The following is a 26,451-nucleotide window of genomic DNA, read 5'->3' as shown; positions in this document are numbered from 1 at the left end:
GAAGTGTTTTAAACGCTTTAAAAAAAGTGTAACAGAAGAAGATCCTTCTCTTTGACTTCAAGCTTGTTGTCTGCTTTGCACCTTGTTGCTTTGACCTACACATGGCAGATCTGGGCTGTTGTGCTCTGGCGTCCCTTTTTAACATGTCACTGTTGTGATTCCCTCACCTCAGGCTCCCTAATGGTCATTTTAAAAGAAAAGCCCAGCTTTTGAAAGGTGTTGCATTTTCCTATGAGTGGACAGGTCCAGGAACAAGCCAATAGCAAGGGGAGGAGTCAGGTAAACAAATGGAGATAAGCAAAGCCATAAATAAAAATTTCAATGCAGTTACAGCCAGGGAACAGGAATTTCTCCATGGTTTTGCCACAGATCTCATGCAGAGCTTTGGGTATGTTTGGTTGCCTTATTTAGTAATGCCCACCTTGCAGGGAAAAGCTAAATATTCCACGACTCTCCCATGGAAGATTGTTTTAAAACACAGGAACAGTAGATCTCCTGGTGTCACCCTTTTACTGAAGAAATAGGGCACAGGATTTTTTTCTCCTGACCACTTGGAAGTTCACTGTTTAGGGTGGTGATTTTTATTCTGTTGTCACCACGGGGTTAGTGACATTTTTAGGCTGACCACGTGGTTCTCAGAGCAAATTCAATCTGCCTTTGCAACCATGTCAGTCATTGCAGGAGTGGAGCCTTTTGGTTGGTTTGGTTTAGGGTTGGTTTGGTTTTTTGTTTTTTTGGGTTTTTTTGAGAGAGAGAGATCAAAACACTTGAATTTCATTCACACAATTTAGGAAACTGTTGTCTCCATGAATTGAGTCACCAATATTTTGAAGACCCGTAGATGTGGCACTTGGGGACACGGTGGCAGTGCTGGCTGAGCAGTTGGACTCGATGATTTTAAGAGTCTTTTCCAACATTAATGGTCCTGTGATTGTGTGAATTGCTCATTTTAGGTTTAGCTTTAGCAGTTCATGTCAGATTGGTGCATCCCCTGCTGCTGATTAATCTCCAAAGTGTAGCAGAGAGGGGTGAAAGTGGAGCAGTGCTCCCGTGGTTCACGTCAGGAAAAATAGGTTTATGCTCCTGTGAGTGGAGAAAACAGACTTAGAAGTTGTAATAAAGGCCATAAAGCACCTTTCATCCATTCAGAATTCGCTTATCCTAAATGTTTCATCACTTGTAAGTCAATGTTTTAATCTATTAACCGAGGAGGAGTCTGGTCCTGTAGAAGCACTGGCTGATCCTAATGCTTCCAGCTTTTAACCTGCTTATCAGGGGCTCCTGCTTTGCAAAGCTGTTTTTTTTCCTAAAACGCTCTTGAAAAGTTGAAATGATAAATCCGGTGCTAAAATGGAATGCAGAATATTTTCCTCTCGGGGGGAAAAAACAACAAAACAAAAGAAAACAAAACAACAAAAACAACAACCTAAAACCAAAAGAGAAACCCAAATTCTCTCATCCTACTTTCATGTGGTTCTATCCTTCACATAGGATTGCTCAAATCCTCCCTCACACCTTGGAAAACACATAAAAAATTTGACTTTATTTTCAGCTTTCTCATCCCAGGCCTGCTGAACTTTTGAATATTGAAGCCCTTTGACACCTGTTACATATAAAAATATTGTGCTCAGGGTAATTTGGGAGGCCTGCAGGAGCAGGCATTAATAAACATTAAAGAGACTTTTTCTCACAGACATTTTGAGATTTCATTAAATTCATCCAATTATTTAATTTCTATTATTTAATTCTCACCTCAGCACAGTTGCTGTTAAAATAATTGTATGAACCACCTATTTTCAGGTGTATAATCAAATTAATTAACACTTATTTACATCAGAACCCTTCACTCTTTAAGAGTCTTTACTCAGATACCGCTTATGGGTTAATTTTGTGATATTGTTTGATGAGATTTTCCAAAACTTGTGTAAAAATTGCACAACATTATTTGAAAATTCAGTGAAAATCTCAAACCTGGGTGCAGCGAGTTTTTTGAGCGCTCAGTTCATCTGCCACCATTGTATAATTATCATTCCACCATTTAAAAAAGGGTTTGAATGATACAAAAAAAAATGTATGAATTAGGGATAGGTAAATGGTCATACTGTAATTGAGTTCAGGGATAAATATTTGAAAACAGTTTTGCCCTTTGCTTACCCAGAAAGCGTAAAGTCAAAATTCCCAAACAGATTTCATTTAAACCCACCCAATTCTGCAGCAATTCCCTCCTTTCTAGAGGAAATCATTCCAGAGTTTTACAGGCATAAATGAGACAAAGCTCTGCAAAGAAAACATGAGCTCTAGGTCAGACATTAACATCGACATCTGCACGAAATTGTTTTTCGTCATGATGGGATTTGTGTTTTCACCTGAGGCAGGAAAGAGCCCTTGGAAGTGAAGCAGAAGGAAAATTAGTTTGAAGTATTCCATCTAATATTGCAAATGTATTTTTAATTTTCAGCCAGGGCAGGTTTGGGGCGCCATTGAAAACATCAGCACTAATCACCAGTTATTTAGCAAATAATACAGACACTCCAAATTCCCTGGGCAAGAAGTGGGTGTGATTTCATAGACATATTTTTAAGTGGCAGTTCACTTAAATTGCTCCAACTGAGAATTACCAGAGCTTATTGATTATAGAATGGAAAACCAACATAAAATTAAAACCAATTGCTAGACAAATTACTTTGAGAATTAAATTATAGGTTTTTTTAGGAATTTTACTAGTTTATTAAATAAAAATTGGGGCTTGGTGGTGTTTTTTTTTCTAGACCTCAAACAGGTTCAGCAGTTCAGAGTGTGTTCAAAACAGCCTGATTCAAACAGTGCCTTTATATTATTCCAGCAGATAGGATGGGAAAGCTGCTGAAAATCTCAATTAGCTCTTCAAATGGTATCTTTCTGCTTTATAAAAATGTCAGTTTTAAAAAACAGTTGCAGAATCCTTCAATCATTACTTTTGATCTTGATATGCATCAACAGCTTCCAGTTTGTTATGGGAGAAGGGTCAGGAAAAATTGCAAATTAGAGCAAAAAAGAGACAAAACAGGAGCAGACACAGATGGATAACAGGGCTCTCCTGGGTTTCCTAGGATTTGGGGTTTTTTTTAATGCTGATTTTCTGTACTGATGATAATGATTTTAGTTGTCATTGTTATCAGCTTGGGTTTTACATCAAGTCCACAAAAGCTTGGCAACAATTCAGTGTCTGGGGAAACTCTTTTTCTAGGAAGTGAAATCACAGTTGAAAGAATTTCAGCTCTCCAGGATTTTCCAGGCCGAGGCATTTTCAGGTTTCTGACACCATCACTTCCTTATTTATAGGATAAAAATATTAAATAAGGACCTTGTTTTCTAGCTCTGACCTGCCAAACCAAAATGGTAGAATAAACAGATTTTTTGCCATATCTCTCTCTGCACAAAATATTTAATTTCAAAGCTAAATCATTCACTGCTCAGAGAACATTCTGGATTCTCATTCTTGGTGAGAAACACTAAGGATGATGCTGGAAATAACCACAGAAAGCATGGATGGGATGGTACAGTTGGTTGGTTTTCACTCCGGTTTATTTTGATTAACTGAGCAAAGATAATTTAATCATTTCAGCTTTTGCCTTTCTTTAACCCCATGCTGTTCATACTGTTTTCTTTGTAGTCACTGAACAAGAGACTAAAGTGCCCAAGAAAACCATCATCATGTAAGTGCTGATTTTTTATTTTTTTTTTTTAATTTTTTTTTGTAACATTTGTGTTTTGCTTTGCTGCCTCTGCATGATCCAATAATAAGCTTGTGTTCATTGGCCATGCAAGTGTGTTCACTCCCATCCCACTGGATCCCACAGAGTTCTGAGCTATGTAAAGTGATCACCTTTGGAAAAAAAAATGCTTTAAATCCCTTTTAAAAAATAGCAGCGCTGGTTCAGACACAGCCTGGGGCAGGTATTTGAGGATATTACACGTGAAAAATATTCAGTGTTGAAAACAAACCAGCTTTGAGAACTGTCTACCTGCAAACATCTATCAGTTTAACAAATATCTCACAACTCACAGTGGTTTCTTCTGGCTTTCTGTTTTAAATTTCTCAGGAAAGCCTTTTATGATAAAGCAGAAGGAAGATGAATATTTTTATCCTCTTCTATTTCTAATTTGAATTTTTGTCCTGATAATGACATGGTCTTTTAGGATACTTTGAGGCTGGTTTGTATTGGATACCTATAATATACATAAATTGCAGCAAAAAGAAGTATTTTCTCAGTCATATGTAGACCAGAAGCTCATTAAAATCCCAATCTGTCTTCTTCTCTCTAAGTATCATGAAGGAATACATTATAAAAAAGAAGTACATTATAAAAAAGAAATATATTATTAAAAAGAAATACATTATAAAAAATACATTATAAAAAAGAAGTACATTATAAAAAAGGAATATATTATAAAATTGCTTCATGTGCGAGAGGGGCAACACTGTCCTTGTGTGATAGGCCTTCAGAGCACCTCAAAACTATTCAAATCATGTCCTGATGGCAGTAAATAACTATAGAATGGATATTTTGGGAAAATGGATTACCTCCAAGGTTGTACTATTGCTAAAATCAGTCCTTGACTTGGACATGGTGCTTAAGTTGACTTATTTTACTTTGGTTGGTGAGCAGAATGTGCGAAACCAGAAGAGCTGCTTATCTTTTATTTTTGTTATTATTTTCTGTGGTGACTATTTCTTAAGATCCAGGCACTTGGTCCATTTGGGATCAGGGGCTTATAAGGAGATGGGATTCCTAAATGAAAGGCTGCAGCCTCAAAAGAGGTTGGTAAATTTACGAGCAGGATCTCAGAACAATTCCCCTCCTCTCGAGGTCATGAACTTTTGTAAGAGTGGACTCAGCTGGAATTGGGACACTGACGGGATAAAATTTGGGAACAACTCTCTAAGGGCACATTCCAGCTCTCCTTAATGTGTAGGGAGCTGAGGAGCTTTGAAACTATTGGCAGAAAATAAGGGATAATTGAGAGATGGGACTGAACAATGTTCTGTATGTGCAAATCCCAGACACCACCCAAAAAAAGGGTTTTGAACCTTGCAACGTAGAGCCAAGTGTGGAGCAAGCACACCAGGACTCATTTTCATCTTTATCTAAAATGATTCGTTTTTGTGTAATTCAGAAAGGCCCCGTGGCCATTCTGAAGGCTCTGCACAGACCTTCAAGGTCTGCAAAAAAAATTGGGGAATGAGTAAAGCAGTGGAAATGAGCAGGAGAGGAGAGAACGTTCTGGAAGGAAATAAACCTCACTGTAGCTGATGCAGTTCTGGACCTCACCACACCCTCAAAGGGAAAGGTTGATGGTGGAAAGAAATCTGTTCTCCATAGGAGAAGGCAACACCAGCCTGGATTCGTAAACTCAGTTCAGGCCATTGCTTTTAACTTCAAGTTAATTCTATTTTTTTAATCCCATTCCTTGGAGGGAGGGACAGAATCTCGACACAGAAGCAAAATGAGCTTTTCCTGTGATTTCCACAGATCCAGCAGCAGAGCATTATCTTCCCTGTGCTTGCAAAGCAAACGCTGTCCTCACCTGCAATTTCTGCCACGTAAGAAACTCCACAGAAAAACCTGCAGGAAAAACTGCACGTTAAACATATAAATTAAAAGCATTTAAGTCTAGGTTTAGATATTGGGGTAGAAGAGAGCTTTAAAGCTGATCTAGCCCAAACCCCTGTATTGAGCAGGTACATTTTCAACTAGATCAGGTTACTCAGAGCCCTGTCCAACCTGACCTTGGATGTTTTACAGGGGTGAGGCCTCTACACCATCCCTGAAGTCCCACCTGCTTTGGATATGTCAAAAAATCTAAAGTAAGGCCAGCAGAAATATGCTGAGAAATCATAATCATGCATCCCATATTGGTTGGTGTTCCTGTGTCAATTGGAGTTAGTAGGATTAGGCTGTGTCTGCAATGATAGATAATTCTATGAAGGGTAAAAATAAATTCATTTTGGCACGGATGACTCATGCAGGAAATGTTCTAACTTTCTTTTCCTGGTTGTCTGCACATGTTAAGGGTTAATTCCCTTTTAATGCAACTGTTCTGTGCCTGGAAATGCAGATCTCTGGCCTCAAAAGAGCTTTGATAAACAAAATAGAGATATGTTACATTTATTAAAAAAGAGAAAGCTGCTGACCCTACTGTAATAAAGGGCATTTAGCCATTGAGGTGGATAAATCCAGGATTTTAGCCAAGGATACTCAGGAAAAGGTTAAAGTATTTAAAATGTTGGGGCTCTGAAACTGCTCTGTGGGTCCAAAATAGAACAGTAGATGGCCAACACAAGCACAGGAAGAACGTTCTCAGCTGGACCAGCTTGTTGTGTGTTCATGCACTCAAGGGGTTAATGGGGCTGGGGTTCACCTGGGGAAAAGGCACTGAGGTTTTCCCTGGATCAGAAGGGAGGTGGAGATGGGCACGTGGGTGTGTGAGTTGTGTGTGTCCCCCTCCCAACATGACCTGCTTCACCAAAGGCTGGAGTGCTCCCAAAACTAACCCCACTGCAGTGCCCCGAGCGACCACGGCATGTGCTGATGGAGTGTGGCTCCCAAAAAAGTCTTGTCTTCCCGCCAACTCCATTCCAACCCTTTCTGTCATCAGAGAGGAAACCATAACCACTGTGGTGAAGAGCCCAAGACAAAGGGGAAGGGTTTCTCCTGCTCGTTCTCCCTCTGGTCATTCTCCTTCCCGCTCCCCGAGGGCGGAGCCGACTCCAGAGCCGGTTTTTGTCTCCAAGATCAGGCAGCCCGTCCACAGGCATGACCAGGAGGCAGCACCCAAGTCTGCTGTGCCCAGGCTTTATGTCACAGAACCAGAGGACAGGCAAGGAGCAGCGGCAAGAGAGGTCGTAGAGAGCAAGGTGGAGGAGAAAAAGCCCAAATGGGTCGAAGTGGAAGAAATAATTGAATTCAAGGTGAAAAAATCGCCAAAACCCGCAAGGAAAAGAGGCTCTTCCCCAGTGAAACAAGAAAAGGATGAGTCAGGGGTGTTGACATTCACTTTTCCCAGCTCAAGGCCGAGGCGTTCCCCAGAAGATGATCCAAACACAAACAACTCCAACAATAAGTTGGTGGAACAGTCAAAATCTCTGCCCAGTGAGGGGCTCTCTGAAGGTGACATCCAGCCCCTGGTGTACACAACCGAGCAGGAAGGGCCTCAGGTCAGCAACGAAGACAGAAACTCCCCGTGTGGGTCCGAGCAACTAGGAAATGATTCATTCGTAGATTGTGGAACCGAAGGAAAGAGCTCCCCGCAGGAAGCAAGTGCTGACTGTGGGTCAGACGCCGCCTGCCCGCTGCTCGCCTGCAGGGGGGAGCCTTTGGTCTTCAGTTTTGAGGCAGCTGCTGGAGACCAGCACGAACTTGTGTTCTCCCTGGAGAGTCCAGAGGTTAAGGAGGAGGTGGATGAGCCGGACGTGTCTTGGCCTGTGGATGAGGGGGTTGCTGGAGCGATGCAAGAGGACAACGAGGACGACACCGTCGTCATAGTCGACGAGCCCGAGGAGCCGCGGGCGGACGACATCAGCACCCGGGACCGCAAGATCTTAACCCACAACGGCAAAATCCTGACTCTGGAGGACCTCGAGGATTACGTCCCCCGGGAGGGCGAGACCTACAGGTGCGACGACCAGGCGCCCGCGGCGGAGCGGCCCTGCGAGATCTCGGTGCTCCAGACGGAGATCAACGAGCCAACCATCGGGAAACCGGTGCTGCTGAACCTGGGCAGGCCCGTGGTGCCCGAGCCCAGGCAGAGGTTCTTCAGCCAGTACGAGGAGCACGTCCCCGGGGGCGTGTTCGTGTCGGCGTCCCGGGTGACCCCCTCCAACATCTCCTTCCGTGTGAGCGATTCCCGCCCGGCGGCAGCGGCGGCTCCTCCGGGCCCTTCCTTCACGGTGAAACCCTCCTTCTGCACCGAAGTCCAGCGCTCGGCGGACAGCGGCCAGTCAAGCTTTAAAACTGAAGTTTCCACCAGAACCCTCAGCTACGGGACCGTGGGCGAGCCCGTCACCTTGCACATCAGCGCGGAAGACCTGTCCCAGAGCTGAGCCGGATGCGAGCATGATTTTTAACGCAAAAAAAAAAAAAGAGAAAGCGGCTTTTTGTATAAAAAAAACAATTAAAAAAAATTAAATAAATAATCGAAGTCGTCATAGGCGAGGGGGATTGGTGGCAAGGATTACAAGGGAATACTTTGGAGGAAAATACGTTTAAGTACCATATGGCGAGCTTTTCCAGTCTTAAAGGGAACAGTCTGTCAGAACAGTTTGTAGCTTTAAAGGCTTTGACCGAGGTGAACATATATCATTCCATAGTGGGGCAGTGATGGTAGGTTTAGGAAAAGCCTGATTCTTCTACCTATGACAGAAGTACGAGTGGAAAAGCGCATTTTTGTCCATGAACTTAAAAATTGTTTCATGCGCCAATTCCTGGTGTGGCAAGAAGGTGAAAAACAAGCTTTTCAGCATCTTTCATCAACCCAGGATAGGAGGATTTTTTCCAGCTAAAGTGTCTCCTGTCACTGTGTGGGCCCAAAGGTCATGAAGCTTCACATTGCTTTGACTCTGCTCTACACTTTTGACACCACTTAGCTCTACCAAAATTTCTTCATAAACCTTTCAACACGCACAGTCTGGTTACATTAGTCTAAACTCCTGCCACGGAATTAAATATATATAGTAAATATTACATTTACTAGGGATGCAAAGGGCTGCTCAGGCCTTTTGGTTGACATCCCAGTTTTACTAAAGTCAGTGGTGAAAATCCCACTGTCATGAGGAAACAAGAGTTTTGTTGTTCTGCTTCAAGTGAAAAAGACTATTTTTTTTAAATGACTGATATTTTCAAATCCACTTCCTAGTTGTCTAATAATGTAGGTTTCATTATTCTGCATTCTAGTGAAGTGGATTTATATAGCATTTATATACCATATCTTTTAAAATATAATTTACTTTATGTGCACTTAAAGGTTTAAGTGCTGCACAAAATGATTTCTGCATCTGCAATCAAGCACTAACATGTGCAGAGAATCACAAATGTGATCTTAAATGAATCACAAATGTGGTCTTTGCTAATAAATATTACTGGACTAGTATTTCGTCTCCTGCACACGCCAGTGGTGAAACATTCCTACTAACAGATGGATGGATGATGTATCCTGTACGTGCTGAGAGGAATTTACCACTGAGCTACAGCAAAGTAGCAGGAGCACAAAAACATATTTAAAAGAAAAAAAAATAAGAAAAAAAGAAAAGAGAGCTTTACCATAAATGTTTGGTTGAAAAATAGATCTGTTCAAAATGTATTGGGTTGCCCATTGCAGTTGCATCGCGTTGCTGTAACCCGGAACGCTGGGATGTCTCGTAGAGGGATTGCTTTCTGTGGAGTTCCTCTGGAGCTCTGCAGTGGGAATGCAGGTGGAGGGGAAGGCTGAGATGCACTGAGCCCATTCCTGTTGGCTTCCCCCAAAAGGGATGTTGCACAGACCTTCAACAAGCTGCTCAGCCCTGGAAAGAAAGGAGCTCACCGGCCCAACCTTGGTGCCAGTTGAAATCAGATGGAGTTTGTCATTGATCTCAGCAGGACCAAGCGCTGGCCCTGTGGCTGACAGAGGGGTAGGGTGAAAAATCCCCACACTTTGTCCTAGCTGAGCTCTCTACAAGTGTTGCAACAGGAAATGTTTTCCCTTTGGTGGTGTAGGGAAACCAGAAATGCCCGGGCACTGCTGGATTTCCGAGCAGCCTGAGGAGGGAGGATGGAGTGAGTTTCTGCCTTGGGAATGTGTGTGTGGTGTTGTCTCAGTGTTTCCCGGCCAGGTAATATCGAGGAGCTTGTTCTGGAGTCTTGGCAAAATATTCCTGCTGACAGGGACTGAATTCACAGAAGGTGCTTGCAGAAAAGAACACGTTATCTTTTTTCCCTTCCGTGGCTGCACCTTGATCATGTGCTGACTAAAATGAACGCAGTGATTTCACAGCCTTCCACTCTCTGCATCCAGACAGGATGTTGTGTGGAATATAACGTGCACTACCTTCATGATATAGGATGCTTTTCCAGGGGTTATGTGTGGTGAAGGAAATCAAGCTTCCTTTATGGTACTCTCCCGTTTTTTTATAACATCTCCTTGGTTTATACTGTTTGTTTTATAATCAGCAATACAATGGATATATATATTAGTGCTTTTTTCATATATTGCACTGTACATTGGAAAGTAACAGACACACAACGGGGAAATACTTTCAAAACTGGAAATATTTCTTTTATATTGGGCCTGATTCTGATCTCAGCTATTCCAGTATCAATCTAGAAAAATTCCACTGAAGGAAGTGGGTTTCGTTCAGATTTACAAAGATACTGCTGAGAAAAGAATTTGCCCTGTGATAAGCTTTTAAAATATGATATTCATTCAAAAGTTAATGAAGATGTGTAAAGGAATGGGAGGTTTCCTCCTGTTGTGGTTGATGCTCAGGTTTTTCTAAAGACACTCTAAGGCTGCAGTTCAGATGGTCATAGAAGAAATAATTATACTTTGACTCATTAGCTCAAAGCAATTAACATCTGTTTACATTTTCTTTTGAAATTTAAGCAACAGAGAATCAATTGAAAGAAATTTTTAAAATCCTCTGTTCAAAAAGTGAAAGATTTATGAAAAGTTCATTACATATACCTTCAAAATATTTTCCTAGAGGTTAAAAATTATGCTTGTAAGTGATTGAACTCTGTAGATAACTAATGAGACGTGTAGGGATTTATTTCTTGTAGATGAAAACATACAGCTGTATGAAAGATTTTAATACAGTGGATGTTTTACTAAAATTCCTGCAGGTAAATGGGTATTAATAAAGTGGAAACTTCAGTTTGCTTGAGGTACAAAAAGAAAAAAAAAAAACACACACCAAAAAAAAAATCCAATGCAAGATATGCTGTTAAGTGCTGAGTTTATATCAATAAATGTCTTGCATCAGCTGTCACTGAACTCCTTGGGTTTCTGTGTTCTTTTTTATGGCATTTGATATTCCATCAGCTCATCCTCTTCTCCTCCTGACTTCAGCAGGAGCTGGATCATGGCCCAAGAACAATAATTCAGTTGGGCTCTGGCTCCTTTTTTTATAGGAAGTTTCAGAACTGTTGAAGTGGAAGGATCTGTTCTTAGGGATATTTCCAACTCAGGCCTATGAGTCAATAATCTTGAATGATATTTGGGTCCTTCTCTGAGACCGAACTGGAACTTCAAAATGCATGTCAGTCTTGACACAATTCCCTGGCTGTGGGCTGAAGGAGATGTGGGGTGGAAAGGTTCAAGGGTGGGATTTTAGAACTGGGAATTTTTGTCCATCACGGGTGTGTCATCACTGTGGTGTTGGTTCCATGTACCTTGGTGGATATTGAAGTTCCTCAGGTCAGCAGCTTGAATCAGTGTCCTAAAGAAGGAAGGAGGTGGTGTAACATCCCTAAACAGCTGTGAAAATGGTGGTTTTAGCAGCATGGAGGAGACCTGTGATTATATATAACCTCTATATCTCTAGGTATTTCCTCACTGAGAGATCCTGAGCGTTTCATACCTTTCCAAAGAGATCCCTTGTTGGCAGCTGCCCAGCTCACAGGTCAGCACCAGCTGGCAGCAATCACAACAGGAACACCAGGGAATTGAAATATTTCTCTAGGAAAATACTTAAAATCTTCCACCCATCCCAGTGCTGACAAACACGGAGGGTCAGTCTGGGGCACCGAGTGAGCAAAACTTGCTTTTTCCATCAAAAAATTTAGAAAATAAATATTTCATGACCACTATGACCATTGAAAACAAAAAAACAAGCGATGTGTCTTCGAAGGGAGCTGATCCAAACTTGACCTATCATGAGAATCTGCTTCCTTAAGGATGGGAAAGGAGCAGAATCTAAACAGCTACAGGATGTGCTCACATGTCAATGACATTAAACGGGTCAGAGATCTTTGTTCCAAGTGCTCGCATTTTTTCTTGAACCACGCGATGGTTTGAGTTTTCTCTCTTGCTTGGTGAGCAATCACATCGTGAACATGATGATTTCTCTTTGTCTGACATGCATTTTGCCTGCCTTGATGGTTACTTGAGGGCTTCTCTAAACATCATCTGTCCCTTTGTTGTACCTCTTCAAGATCTGTGAAAGGTTTATTGGGCAGTAAATTGATGAGATGAACTCCTGAGCTCCTATGATCCCATTCTAGAGTTGCTGCTTCTACCATCACTGGATGGGGGGTGAAACCATGCTATTTGTCTTCTGGGTGGCCATTCTGCAAAAACTTATGCTTTGGAAGTCCATTTTTCGGTGTTTAAAGCTTCTGTCTTCTCTCTGCCTTCAAGGCAGTGAGTTTCTTGAGGCAGGAGTTACCTCTTCCTCTGTATGATGCTCTCCTCTGCACCACTGCTGGGCATGACTGTACAGACCGGATGACTTCACTTTTGGGGTATCTTGTAAAGGCATATCTGAGAACAAACTTAAAGGTCTCAGGTACCTCCTGCAGCAAAGCCCAGCAAAAATATCCAGAAATGGTAAAGTAGGACAAACACCTCACTCAGGAGCAAAAGAACAGCTTTTCTGCTGTCCTATCGTGAAGCAGAAAAACCTTCCCTTCTTTCCCCTGCCCTTCTCCAGAGCCACTGATGACACTGGTGCCTTTTCCCTCCTTCTTCCCTGTGAGGACAACGTCCCCCTGGCACATAGGATCTGTATCAGTGCAGTGGGTTCAGATCATTGGTCTTAACCAGTGATTAGTTCCTCCCCCAGAGGGTGGTTGGCACTGACCAGGCTCCCCAGGGCAGTGGGCATGGCCCCAAGGCTGACAGAGCTCAGGGAGTGTTTGGACAACACTGTCAGGGATGGGGTGGGATTGCTGGGATTGTCCTGTCCAGGACCAGGAGTTGGACTTTGATGATCCTTGTGGGTCCCTTCCAGTTCAGGATATTCTATGATTAATAAAGGTATTTTTGACCAGCCAACGTAGGGTTGAGCCAGGAGATGAATCCTTTGTTCCACTGTCTAGGGAGACCCCACATGTGTACACAGTGTGGCACAGTGTCCTCAGCCTGGGGGGACACCTCTTTCCAAAGCCAACCTTCTTATTCCAAGTCTCAGCCACATTCCCTCTTGCTGGAATAAGCGTTTCCACATCAACTCTCTGCTCTTGGGGAGTCAAACCATACAATTGCAAAGATTCCCATGGGTTGGGCGGTGCTGCTGTTTTCTTTTTGCCCTTGAGAGAGAAAAGCTGTTGTTCTTGCCTGTAGGAATGACTCCCCCACAGCCAAGGATGGAGACTTCTGTCCAGGCCTCGCTCCAACGCGCCGATAAGGAGATCAAGACAGCCCTGAGGACACTCATGGACTCGGCGTCAATGCTGGTGACTCTTCCCCTGGGCATGAGAGGAGAAGGTGGCCTTGGCCTTCCTGGGTCTGTTCCTCCAGACCTCTCAGAAACATCAGCTGGGCCCCCTGTGCTGGTTCATGAAGCCAGCACCCAAACCCAGGCTCCTGGAGGCCATGGTAGGTTGGGCATGGATCTGGGAGAGGTCCCGTGGGAGTCAAGAGAGAGAGAGAAACGCTGAACGTGCCAGCAAAGATATTTTTTTACCTCATTTTTCTGTTTCAGTGTGTTTTGAGCAGACGAAGATTAAGAGAGGACATTCAGACCCCAAGAAACGTGGGGGTGTGGGTTGGGGTTAGGTTGGATATAAGAACGGGGCAGATCTTTCAGGAAACAGGAGATGTTTGAAAACCACGTCTGAAGTAGAGTTTGATTCATCACCTGCCCAAAATGGAGGGAATGGGAATATTTTCCAGCTTTGGGCTTTTGTCCCTTTTCTTGTTTCAGGTATTTTTGGGGGAGAAGGTGGAATGAGAGCCCTCTTTTACATTTATAAAGTTATTTGGGATTTGGTTTGGTGGGGTGGGTGAGGGCAGTTGCTTTAGTTTTTGCCATAAACAAGCTGGAAATGTGTTTAACATCCCTGGATCCGCTGGCAGAAGTTTTAGAGGATGTTCAGTGCATCAAGTTCAGCTGAATTTCACTGACCCTGGAGCCTTGACAGACTCCTTAGCAGCTCCTGTGTGACTAAACCCAGTGATGTGTGTGACTGTGTCTTGCCAAGATATCAAGTCCTTTGTTTTTCCATTGTTTTCAAAAAATCGCAAATGAGAGACAACCCTTCCACTCTTCCTTCTGCTTCTGCCATAACAACTTGTCTCAGCTGTCTCTGTGTCAAGTCAGAATAACTGTTTTCTCAAGTAACCCTCAGCCCCAAATCAAAATACTGTTTAAAAAAATAAGATATTCTTGTTTAAAACAGAACAAGAATAAAAGCTGGTCAGGGAATCAGACCCAAAATAACGGCATATAAAAATGACAGGACTTTAAAACCTTTTTTTTTCCTTTCTAGTAGGAAATCATCCTTGGCAATAATAGCCTGATGAAGCAGGACGACTCAAAAATCTGAAGTAAAACGTCAACTAGTAGATTATTTCCTTAGTCATAACTACAGAGGAAATACAATAGTGAATGAGATGGTTTTGCAGGTTTTTCATTGAGCAAAATTAAATATTTTATGGGGAGTTATTTTAATCAGATGGAAACTTGACAACTGTCCCTATGATCACATGCTTTGATTAAAAAGAAGGCAAATATTTCGATAGTGATAAGAAAGCACAATCCCACTAACCTGTCAGCAATGTCTTGAATAACCACTTTTTCCATCCCCATAAAGCTGTTTTCTGTGATTTCTAGAAACTGCTGCTTTTTTCCAAAACCATTCAGCACCAAACATCCATAAAATGCTTCCTGCTGGGGGAAGACCCCTCTTAATTTAACTTTTTCTCCTAAAATGGAAAAGAAGACAATGCACTTTATCCTATGGTGCAATTCCAATATCAGAAGACAGTCGGGTACTTTTGGAATGGAAGATCAAATCAGGTTTTAAAGATATGTCTCATAAAATAATTAACTAAAAAAGTTGAAAAATACCCGAACTGCCATCAAGCTGCACCAAATTTTTGTTTCCTTGTTCCTATAAGCCCCAGATGCCAAACCTTGTTCTGGTGTAACTTAGAGCTCTATGAAGACATTTTCCAACAACCCAGTGGAGGTGCAGCAATGCTGATGTTAAAATATCACATGGTTCTCTGTAAGAATGTGCCTCCATATTTTCTCCGGATTAATCATATCCCCACCCAGGACTTGCTTTGACCACCACTTTTACGTTGATGTGAGTTTAATCATGTCACTGATGCTGTCTGTGATCACAGCAGTGAGCCAAGAGCTGTTCTCCTAACAAGGTTTAATTGAAACACTCATGTGTACAAAGCTAATGTTGGGTTTCCCTGGATATATTTAAAAGATGTGTAGATGTGGCACCTGGGGACATGGTTTAGTGCTGGCCTTGGCAGTGCTGGGTTAATGGTTGGACTCGATGACCTAAAAGGTCTTTTCCAACCTAAACAGTTCTGTGATTCTACGATTTCATCACAGCCATGAGCTGGAACTCCAACACAGATAAATTATCTCCTATAAAGGATGGATGAACCTGCAGTATCCTTCCAGTTGTCCTGTTTCTCCCTGTCCCTACAGACTGCCTTTCCCATCTCTTGTCTGTGTGTGCTTCCTTACAGAAAAGTTAGTATTTCCCAGTCAGAAACGTACCTCCATTTGGTCTCTCTGATGTTCAACCCCTTTGCTTTATGTGATCTTTGCAAAAGGGCCAAAATCTCCTCTGAGCTTCAGTGACTGCACTCAGCTGGACTCAGCTGGACTCGGTTCCAACTCCAGGCAGACTAGAGAAGGCCCCAAAGGCTTGCTCTGGGTTTCAGGTGTGCTGTCATAGGTGACACGTTTAACTTGCCCTGTTTCTGCTGCCAGACAAAGCACAGAGGCAGGTTTCAGCTGAAGAACCCAGTGTGCCAAAGCCCAGCCCTGGTCCTTCCAAGGAAGACACAACTGCTGGAGACGGAAGCGCTCGGGAACGCACCGTTCCCATCGACAGGTAAATGCCATCCCAATACATTGATACAACACACAGGGATTTCTGAGCGGGGCAGACTCTGCTGCAAGAAAATCAAGTTCTCTGTTGTGGAGGAACCAGGTGGTGACTTGAACAGGTTCTTGTAGGTTTGCCATAATTTTTAGAATCCTGGTGGCACGTGCTTTGTCAAAGAAGGGTAGAAAAGGTTGGAGAGAAATTCATTCCCCCAAACCAAAGTTGTGTTAACTTTAAGTAAATAACTCTTCATCTGCTGGTTAAACAGGTCTGTGGCAGGGGAAATCTTGCACCTCTTGTCACTGCATGTGACAATGTCTTGATCTTTTCTCTTGGGCTTCGTGGCAGAACCTCACCAGAGGCAGGGGCAGGAGGCTGGTACAGGAGAGAAGGAGACGTGGTCTGGGATGTGCACAGTGAAGTTTATATTGAGACCACGGAAAGAACTCGTGTGTATAAGACTGAGGAGAAGACCCCAGCAAGTAAGAGCACACCCTGTTTCCCTCTCCCACATTCCACAATTGCCACTGTCTTTTCTTTTGGTATCAAGTCCCCATGACTGCTTTTTTTAAACAATTCCAATTTTTTTTAAGTGGTAACTTGATTAAACAAAAAAATAATAGGTAACCCTGAAGATAAGAAGCCTAAAAGTAATGCCAGTATAAAGAAACCCAAATATATTGCTGTGGTACCTCTTGAGTTGACACTAAGCTGTTATACCCTAAATGGCCCATCCTATAAACACCATTTGAGTAACTCCACCTACATCAGCACACTGGGGACAAAGTTATGGCATTGTGCATGGAGCAAACCCTTGTGTCCCACCAGGTCCTCCCTACATGCAAGTGACAATAGAGGATGTGCAGGTGAACTCTGGGGAACGTGCCAAATTTCAGGCAGTCATCGAGGGAACCCCTCCACCCACCGTGCTGTGGTTTAAGGTGAGTGCAGATTTTGGCTGACAGTGAGGACCACAGAAAGGACTCTAGTGCTGGACTTCCACAGGGAATGTCTTCTGCTCTTTCATGCCACATATCTTAAACTGGTTGTGGATCGTGTCTGTAGGGTTTGTGGAACCAGCTGCTCTCACTGGAACCACCATCCCCGTGTCTCACCCTGTGTTGTCTCCAGTGTCACTGGGGATCCTTTTTCAGACAGGGCAACCCAGATGGTTTTGGAGACCAAGATGAGCAGGAAAGGAAACTGGTTCCTGCCTGAGAGTCACTGACATATGTGCTGTTGTTTGGGGCTGGGGATGGGATTAGGAGTGGTTTATTCCAATTGTCAGCATGACTTCCAGGCTCTGTATCTTTTCTGCAACTAATTGTTAAAGTGAGTGTGACCAAGGACAATGAATATCCCACAGGAAGGAAAGAGAAATAATTTCTCATTCCTTAGAATATTGCTGCCATATCTTGTCATATTGCTAAAAGAAGCCTCAACTTGCTCTGTCAATCCTCATCTGGAAAGGGTTACAGAGGACATTGCTGCAACAGTACCAAAGCATGGGCAAGCCATGGATTTATTAAATGATGCTTTGTGTCTTATTCTTTATTCCTTCCCTAATAATTCTAACATCTGATATTTTTTGGGTCCCACCAAGCACTGAGCTGGTGCTGCTGTGGAGTGATTTGCTCTGAGTTAAAATTTGCTCCAGTATAAAAAGGAACAGCTCTGAGACTGACATTTTATGTGTGGGAATAGGGTTCACTTCACCTACATTGTATTATATACATATATGTATATATTGTATTATATATATTTATGTTGCATTTTACTGCCATAGGGACCTTTTGCAAATGCTCACAATCTGCCCTCTGTGTCACACACACTCCCTCCTGTCCCTTTCTTCATAGCATTTAGGAATATATAGAATCACAGAATCTTTAAGGTTGGAAAAGACCTCCATGAACATCAAGTCCAACCTTTGACCAAACACCACCATGTCAACTAAACCAGAGCAGTGAGTGCCACATCCAGTCCTTTCTTGGACAGCTCTAGGGATGGGGACTCCACCACTTCCCTGGGTAGTCTGTTCCAATGCTTAATCACCCTTTCTGTGGAGAAATTCCTCCTGATGTCCAACCTGAACCTCCCCTGGAACAACTTGATGCCATGTCCTCTTGTCCTGTCCCTTGTTCCCTGGGAGAAGAGCCTGACCCCCACCTGGCTCCTCCCTTCTGTCAGGGAGTTGTAGAGAGTGAGAAGGTCCCCCCTGAGCCTCCTTTTCTCCGGGCTGAGCCCCCCCCAGCTCCCTCAGCTGCTCCTCATCTCACAAACACCACAAGTGCCAGCACAAGCTGGAGACCAGGCAGGAGCAAAGCAGCTGATCCTTGTGTTCCCTGGGCTGACTGCTCAGGAATGGTGTGCTGGGAGAGCTGAACAATCAACCACATGGCACTGGTGATCCCTCCCAAGCCTGTATTCCTATAAATGGGAACACTGGGACATGGAGGATTCTCCAGCCAGCACTTTGCTGGGGAGATTTGCTGACCTCAGCAGTCTGTGTGGTAGCTCTGCTCCCGTAGCTTGTCTCTTGAAGAGAGAAAACATCTGTTTCCATCTTGGTTTTTCCAGTGCTAAAATGTCATTTCCTTCTTTCAGGGCACTTCACTGCTAACAGACAGTGACAGAGTCCACCAGGGGAAGGAAGGGACAACGTATTTCTTAGCGGTGGACGATGCTGCCGTGGAAGATGGTGGTGTTTATACCTGTGTTGCCAAAAATGCAGGAGGGGAGGTTTTGTGCAAAGCAGAGCTCGTTGTACGTGAAGGTAATGCCACTCCCTCAGCTGCAGGAGTTGCTTCCATAGCCATGGCAACGTGTTCTCTGGTGTTGTCGTGTTCTGGTACCTGTATGGTATCAGCTCTCTATTCCTGTGTGCATTTATAGATTGCTAAATACCACAAGATCCAGTATAAAAACAAATCACAGAATCCTGGAATGGTTTGGGTTGGAAGGGGCCTTAAAGACCACCTCATTCCAACCCAGTCCCATGGGCAGGGACACCTTTCACGTTCCCAGGTTGCTCCAAGCCCTGTCCAACCTGGCCTTGAACACTTCCAGGGATGGGGCAGCCACAGCTTCTCTGGGCAACCCCAGAGTTCACACTGACAGGTTCTGTTATCAAGCAGCTCCACCTAATTCTCTTCAGAAGTTCAGAGAATCTCTGTCATTTTCCTGCTTTAGATTGTCCTGTGACAACTCTGCACACTATTAGCAAGGCATTGCTGTCTGAATATTAACCTTTATATTTTCCTTCATTGCCAAAGCTAAGAAAGACCAAGAAGGAAAGAAAGTGGCCACCAGGAGAAAGCTCCATGCCCATTATGAGGTGAAGCAGGAAATTGGAAGGTAAATGAATTTTCCAGCTCTAGAGCATCACTGCCAGGGAACATCTAATTGCCCTTCCAAGCTGCTGAGGCAGAGGGGGCCCAGCTGTGGAAAAGTGGAAAAGTGGGAGGTCACCTCGTTGCAGGTGTGCTGGGAATGCTTTCCTGTGGTTTCTGACAGAGGATGGGAGAGTCCATACAGCCCATAAGTGCAGGCATCAGCCTTTGTCAGCACCTGCATCACCTGAAACAGCTTTTCTCGTTATGTGGACACCTTGCTTCGCTTTGGAGGCAGCCAGGAGAGGGCAACAGCACCTCACGGACAGGAAAACGAGCTTTTTGTTCAGGAGGATTTAAGCACTGGGCAGTGGGGAGCTGTCAAAGGGCAGGATGTGGAAAACTCTCTGCCTGCTGCTCTTTAAACCGTGTCTGAGCAGGGCTTGTGTCCTTCGATTCCTGCACAGGGGCTGCTTCAGCTTCGTGAAACGGGTTGTGCACAAGGGGAACAGAGTGTCCTGTGCTGCCAAGTTCATCCCTCTGCGAAGCAAAACCAAGTCTCGAGCCCACCAAGAGAGGGACATTCTCGCCTCTCTGTCCCACGACAGGATTACCCGGCTCCTGGATGAGTTTGAAACAAGGAAAACACTGATTCTGGTTCTGGAGTTGTATCCTTTTTCTGTGCAGCTTGTCTGAGGAGGCTGGGGAAGTAGTGGGTAGAGCCTGTTTATTAAAAAAACTTATGAATTAACAATTTTTTGGTTTTGCCTGAGATAAAAGGACATGCACAGCCCTTCTCTGCACTGCAGGCACAGCTCTGTGGGAGCTCCACTGCAGTACTGTTGAGTAAAATCATACTTGTATATCCAAGTGTGAATGGGTTATTAAGCATCAAAACTCTATTCTGAAATGTCTGGAAGTTAAGGACTCTTTTTTTCCCATGAGATCCAGTCTGGGTGAGCACCAGGAAAAGGCAGTGCAGACCAGAAAACCCAGTAGCCAACAGGTAGATTTTAGCACAAGCAATACCAAAATCTACCAACCTGCAGATCTTATCTCCCCCTTGTAGGAGCACGGGTTTAGAGCAGCCCAACTCTGCCAGAAGGGCACAGCAATAGAGATTTTAATGATCATCACATTGCCTGAGACCACCTGGTGAATTCTGCTGCAAAAATGAGCTTTTACCTTCAGTTCTGCTCTCCCTTAATACCCTTGTCAGATGCTCCAGCGAAGAGCTCCTGGACCGTTTGTTCAAGAAGAGTGTGGTCACCGAAGCTGAGGTAATTCCTCTCCCTCACTTGAGAGCCCAGAGTTGGTTCCACCTGCATTTTCCTTATGGAGGAATGTCTTTCTTTAGGAGGAATGTCTTTGAAACCAGTGGCAACCTGTCAAAACACAATCAGCTCTTCAAATGTGTTCCCAACAAGTTGAGTTTCTCTGGACAGTAACTAGAAACAGGCAGTGGTTTTGACCACCAGGATTGCATTCAGCCTGAAAAATATTATTATATTTGCTCTAGTATTATCATTTCTTTGCTATCTGTCACCTGGAGCTCCTGTATCTTCGCTTGCTTAATACCAATTTATCCCCTTGTAACTGAATTCTATCCACTCCCTTTCAGTCCCCAAAACAAAGGGATGAAATTATGGTTTCTAAAAGGTTCTTTTTTTTTTTTTTTTTTAGATCCTTGGTGCTCAAAGTTCAAAATGTTTCATATCTCCCATCTGGTAGCCAGGTGTCCCACGTTTATGGGGAAAATTGATTTTTCTTAGAATACTCAGAGGGAAACATCACAGAATGGTTTGGGCTGGGGGGGATCTTTAAGGATCCCACCTCAACTGACACTATAACATGTCAAAGGTAAAGGACTTCCAGAGCTGAATCTGGATGTAAATCTAGATATAAATGTTCAAAGTCATAGTCTGATTGGATCTGCATGTGGTCAACAAATAGGTTTACAAGATAGTTTTAAGATGTATTTGTGTTTTAAAAATTTGTGTTTGCCTGATTTAAACCAAGCCAGAGCTGAGTTTGTGTTATGACAGTTGATAAAGTTTGTCAAACTTGAGGATTTTTGTCTCTTTTATTTCTTTTAATTTGCAACTCTGTAGGATTGTTTTGGTTTGGTTTTTTGGTTTTTGGTTTTTTAAAAAAAAGTAGGGACTTTTTCACACACGGAAGGTTCCAGCAGGGCAAAGGGGTCACACACGAGGCACAGCTTCATTCCACAGGGTGATGTTTGGTTCACATCTAATTCCAACTGCAAGAATAATAAAAGAAGATAATTCTAGCTTTAAAAGTATTTCTGGTTCAATTTCTCCCTCTCTCATATACTACAAATATTGGTGGAATCAGGGACCCTCCTATGTACTATTACTGTTTAATGATTTTTTAATAATTAATTTCATTCTTAGGTCAAACTGTATATCAAGCAACTTTTGGAAGGACTCAAATATCTTCACGACAACAACATCCTTCACTTGGACATCAAGGTAATGTGCAATGACAGGCTTTTCACAGCCTCTTCTTTGTCAGGGAATGGGCATTCTATGTTTGAATTATTTAGTTATTATTCAATTATTTTCTTACTTAAAATGGAAAATATTGCCTGCTTTAAAGTAAAATTTCTCCTTTTATTTTATTTTATTAATTCATTTTATTATTTTATTTTATTTTGTTTTATTTTGTTTTATTTTATTTTGTTTTATTTTGTTTTATTTTATTTTGTTTTGTTTTGTTTTGTTTTATTTTGTTTTGTTTTATTTTATTTTATTTTGTTTTATTTTATTTTATAATTTTATTTTATTTTATAATTTTATTTTATTTTATAATTTTATTTTATTTTATTTTATTTTGCAGCCACTGAATATCCTCATGGTTTACCCCGAGAGGGAAGACCTGAAGATCTGTGACTTTGGGTTTGCTCAGAAGATCACCCCCTTTGAGCCTCAGTACAGCAAATACGGCTCTCCAGAGTTTGTTGCCCCAGAAATTGTTTCTCTGTCACCGGTGTCAAAAGCAACTGATATCTGGTAATATCTGCTCATCTCTCATCTTCCTAAAAAGCTTTTTCAGGCCCTTGATGGCCTGAATATCCATTTACTGTTAATAAGTAAATGGAGCAGTGATAATTACACAGGAAACTGGAAGTGAACTCTGAGAATCCAAAAGCCATCAGGGCCCTTTAAAGCTCCTTCTGTTTATTCTTTTTTTTCAGTCATAATTGAACTCTGACAGCTTATTGATGCAAAGGAGCATCTTAGAGGAGATGATCTCTATTAGAGGCAGCAACAAGAGACAATGATCCCAAAGAGCTTTCTAGAAAAGGCAAACAAACTCCAAAAAAAAAAAAAAAAAGTATTATGAGCCCTTTCCTTTATCTGTGCTTTAAAATTGGAAGATGGCTCGAGAACAATTTTAAAAAATATTGAAGGGGGAAAAAAACCCTGAAGGGTGAAAAAAACTTTTGGGATTTATTTTCCTTGGAAAGGTGAGGAGAAGGGGGTGTCTAGTGGCAGGAAGAGGGGCTGTGTGCTTGAGAAGGATGGATAAATAGTGACAAAACACCTGACATCTGTGCTCCCTTTCTCCTCAGGGCTGTTGGAGTCATCACGTATTTAAGGTAAACAAATCTTCTTTTAATGACTCATTTAATAATCCTTTGTCCATCAGAGCCCTCCAGTGCCTTCAAGTGGGGGATTTGAGTGGAGCATTGAGTCTCTCTATGATAAGGACAATTTATTTTGTGTTTTCCTCCTCTCCTGGGTTCCCAAGGCTTTGGTTGTTGTCCCTGAGAGCTGCATTCCTTGTAGTTCACAGTGGGAGCAGTGGATGAGGTTCAGTCTCCCCTGTTTTAGCCAACACCCCACTGTACCTGTGCCTTAATTCCTTATCTTACTATTATCCCAAATAAATAATGATTCAGTCAAGTGCCATGAAATGCTGGGGTGAAAGACGACTTGTTAGTGAACACCTTGCTCACAAAGCAAGTCCCACACACGGAGTCCCTCAAATATCTTAAAATCCCAGGAGGGCACTTGTGCTTCTGGCATTTGAACAGCAAATCAAAGTCTAAAACCTGTCTCCTTTTATTTTGTGGTGTCCAATAAATAAGCCTCACGTGCAAGTCTCCGTTTGCTGGGGAGAACGACAGGAAAACCCTCCTGAACATCCAGAGCGGGGAGATTTCATGGACCATTCCTGACGTCGTTCACTTGAGTGAAGATGCAAAGGACTTCATGAAAGGGATCCTGCAGCAGAACCCCAAGTGAGTGTCCTCCTGTGCTTCCTTCCTTAACTGAACCCCAAGTGAGTGTCCTCCTGTGCTTCCTTCCTTAACTGAACCCCAAGTGAGTGTCCTCCTGTGCTTCCTGCAGCCCCGTGCAGGGGTGTTGGTGGCTCAGCAGGCACATCTCGGCTCCTCGGAGCTGTTGTTCTCTAGAAAAGTAGCAAGCTGATGTTTCGAGATGTTCTGCCCTAATTTTAGCTCGTTATTCCCCGTTACCCAAACCACAGTTTGGATATTTGCCACGTTGGGGTGGTGATGGTGACTCCCTGCCCCCTCCAGGCAGGTGAATTTCTGGAGCGACATAGACAAGTGGGAAGAGCAAGGACTGGTGTAGAGGGAGTTATGAGAGAATTAAATACCATTAACCATATTCATTAAGCAATTTCAGGTACAGAAGGAGGCTTGAAGGCAAGTTTGCAGGCCCTTGCTTTTTAATTTCATTTCTATTCTTTCTGCCTCCTGCCAAAGCTGTTTTCTCTCTGGTCACCTAAAGAGGCAAAGTCCCTCTTAGGGCTGCTCTGGACACCCTTGAACAGGCTCCACACAGAGTGTCACAGGGCCTTCCTGGGGATCTGTGGGGAATCTGGGAAAGAAAAAAGGAGTATTATTTCACCTCAAGGGAAGGAAACCTTGGGCTCAAAGCTTGTTGGCTTCTCAGCTCTAAACCTGAGGACACACACCAAAGCGTACACCTGTGTCCATGTGTAGCAGCACCTTCAGGAAGATCTTGTGGTTGCTTTGGAAGTGACTTCCAACTAAAATGCCCATCTGTTCTCTTACCAGAGCCAGGCCTAGTGCTTTGGACTGTCTGTCCCACAAGTGGTTCATGGTAAGTTTGTCCTGGTCCTTTATTAGTCATTACAATAATGAGGTTGGAAGAGACCTTGGCAGGGGCAGCCCCAAAAGCTGCTGGATGTTTGCTGGTTTATTTTTTTTCCCATAGTCTCTTACTTTCTGTGCCACAGAGGAGCTCAGGAATGGCTCCTCAGAAAGGGGTTTACATGCCAGGATATCTTTCCTTTCAAAGGATAAAGATTTACTACTGACGTGAGCAGATATAACAAGGAATCATTTAGGTTGGAAAACCCTTCTAAGGTCATGGAGTCCAACCATTAACCCAGCACTGCCAAGGCCACCACTAAACCATATCCCCAAGTGCCACATCTTCTAAATCCTTCCAGGGACGGTGATTCCACCATCCTGGTTCCAATCCTGTTCCAATCCTTGACTACCCTTTCCAGGAAGAAATTTTCCCTAATATCCAAACTAAACCTCCCCTGGTTCAGCTTCAGGCTGTTTCCTCCACACATCAATATAGGAAGGAACCTGTGGCTTTGCAGGACAAAGTTATAGTTTATATATTGCAGTGCCTTAAATCACTAAGGGGAAGAGCTAAAAATTAGCAATAAAAAAAAGGATTTAATGGCATGTATTGAACAAGGCTTACTTTTATCACTGATTTTGTCTGCAATTTAACTATGAAGGGAGTGTAGCATTTGGTCTACTGTAGCTTTCCTAAATTAAACAACTGTGGAAGGAGGGAATCCTAGAGATTTATTAGGAGATGAAGGCAGTTTTTTTTGAACCAATGATTTTCCTCTCGTTCCACCTGGCAGCACAATGTCCCCCTCGAAGCAGCTCATTTCATTAATACCAAGCAGCTCAAATTCATCGTGGCTCGGAGCAAGTGGCAGGTGAGTTGCCCTTAATCTATATTTTTGTTATATAATTTATATAATCATCTATAATAATCTATATACCATATAATAATATATACTATAGGTTATTTATATTATATACTATCTAACATATATAATATAATATATAATATATAATATATAATATATAATATATAATATATAATATATAATATATAATATATAATATATAATTGTATTACATATTATATTATTATATACTATATATTATATATATTAATCTGTAATATATAAGATACAATAAAGTATAATAATCTATATAATCTATATTTTTGTTATATATATTTTTATTTACATTTGAATCTTTGAAAGTCTTTTGGGCTTGGACAGTGAGCTCAGCAGAGATCTCAGCTTGGCTGTGAATGGGGAATAAGCCCAGTTGAGGGATGTGTCAGGAATTAATTATCTAGACTTTTACTGCCTGGGAAACACTTGGTCTCATGCAGGTGCCTGTAAGACACAAAGTTGTGTCTAAGTGAGGTGCCCTCAGCTGCCTTTGCTGAATTATAGACAGGTCTCCAAAAATACCTCTTTTCCTGAGGTTCTCTAAAATGATGGGATTGATTGCCTCCTGAAGAAGCCAGTTTCCCCCTGCTGGTTGGAAGGGGAGGGCAGCTGCCCAATTTCAACTGAGATGTCTCACATGGCAGAATTTAGAGCAGAGGAATCCCACCCCCTGCACTGTGGTAGGTCTTCTGTTGACCTGAGTCACTGTAGGTTGAACTGTAATCAGTGGATTTAAGGCCATTGATTCCAGCAAGCCTTTCTTCTGATGTTTTCCATTAAAAGCGCCTTTCCATCTGCTTTGAGTGGCCAGATTGACTTTGGAAATCTCAAGCAGGGTCCTGCTTCCCTGCTCACAACAGCAAGTATGTCCCCTGAAGTCAATTTAGTTTCACATCTGTCAATGAGGGAAGAGAAAGATTTAGAGAGCAAATGAGGCCTGGATTGGTGACGTGTACAAAGGGTTGGCAGCGTGTAATTAAACTCGTGGGTAATTAGGAGTTCAGGAGTTCATTTGGGTATGTTTGCTTTGCCATCCTCCCACCATGCCTCCATCTCACTGTGCTGTATTTTGT

General features: G+C 42.7%; 1 protein-coding gene across 2 annotated transcripts in view; it reads left to right on the top strand.

Moving 5' to 3' along the window:
* Nucleotides 1-26,451, top strand: part of OBSCN (obscurin, cytoskeletal calmodulin and titin-interacting RhoGEF) — a 185,497-nt gene that overhangs the window by 143,108 nt on the left and 15,938 nt on the right. For both annotated transcript variants that reach the window (XM_051768316.1, XM_051768317.1), the window contains 14 exons: nucleotides 13,300-13,554; nucleotides 15,920-16,043; nucleotides 16,386-16,519; nucleotides 16,866-16,978; nucleotides 18,642-18,810; nucleotides 19,310-19,391; nucleotides 19,834-20,034; nucleotides 20,586-20,646; nucleotides 21,781-21,858; nucleotides 22,226-22,398; nucleotides 22,962-22,988; nucleotides 23,481-23,633; nucleotides 24,438-24,483; nucleotides 25,271-25,348. In XM_051768316.1, the coding sequence (XP_051624276.1) occupies nucleotides 13,300-13,554; nucleotides 15,920-16,043; nucleotides 16,386-16,519; nucleotides 16,866-16,978; nucleotides 18,642-18,810; nucleotides 19,310-19,391; nucleotides 19,834-20,034; nucleotides 20,586-20,646; nucleotides 21,781-21,858; nucleotides 22,226-22,398; nucleotides 22,962-22,988; nucleotides 23,481-23,633; nucleotides 24,438-24,483; nucleotides 25,271-25,348 (1,694 nt within the window). The remainder of the gene's footprint in view (nucleotides 1-13,299; nucleotides 13,555-15,919; nucleotides 16,044-16,385; nucleotides 16,520-16,865; nucleotides 16,979-18,641; nucleotides 18,811-19,309; nucleotides 19,392-19,833; nucleotides 20,035-20,585; nucleotides 20,647-21,780; nucleotides 21,859-22,225; nucleotides 22,399-22,961; nucleotides 22,989-23,480; nucleotides 23,634-24,437; nucleotides 24,484-25,270; nucleotides 25,349-26,451) is intronic.

Source organism: Manacus candei, unplaced genomic scaffold (assembly GCF_025592945.1).
Source record: "Manacus candei isolate 608988 ecotype Guabito, Panama unplaced genomic scaffold, ASM2559294v1 h1tg000094l, whole genome shotgun sequence".
Lineage (NCBI taxonomy): Eukaryota > Metazoa > Chordata > Aves > Passeriformes > Pipridae > Manacus > Manacus candei.
The sequence above is the reverse complement of the archived record's forward strand: the minus strand, read 5'-3'. Positions and strand labels throughout refer to the sequence as shown.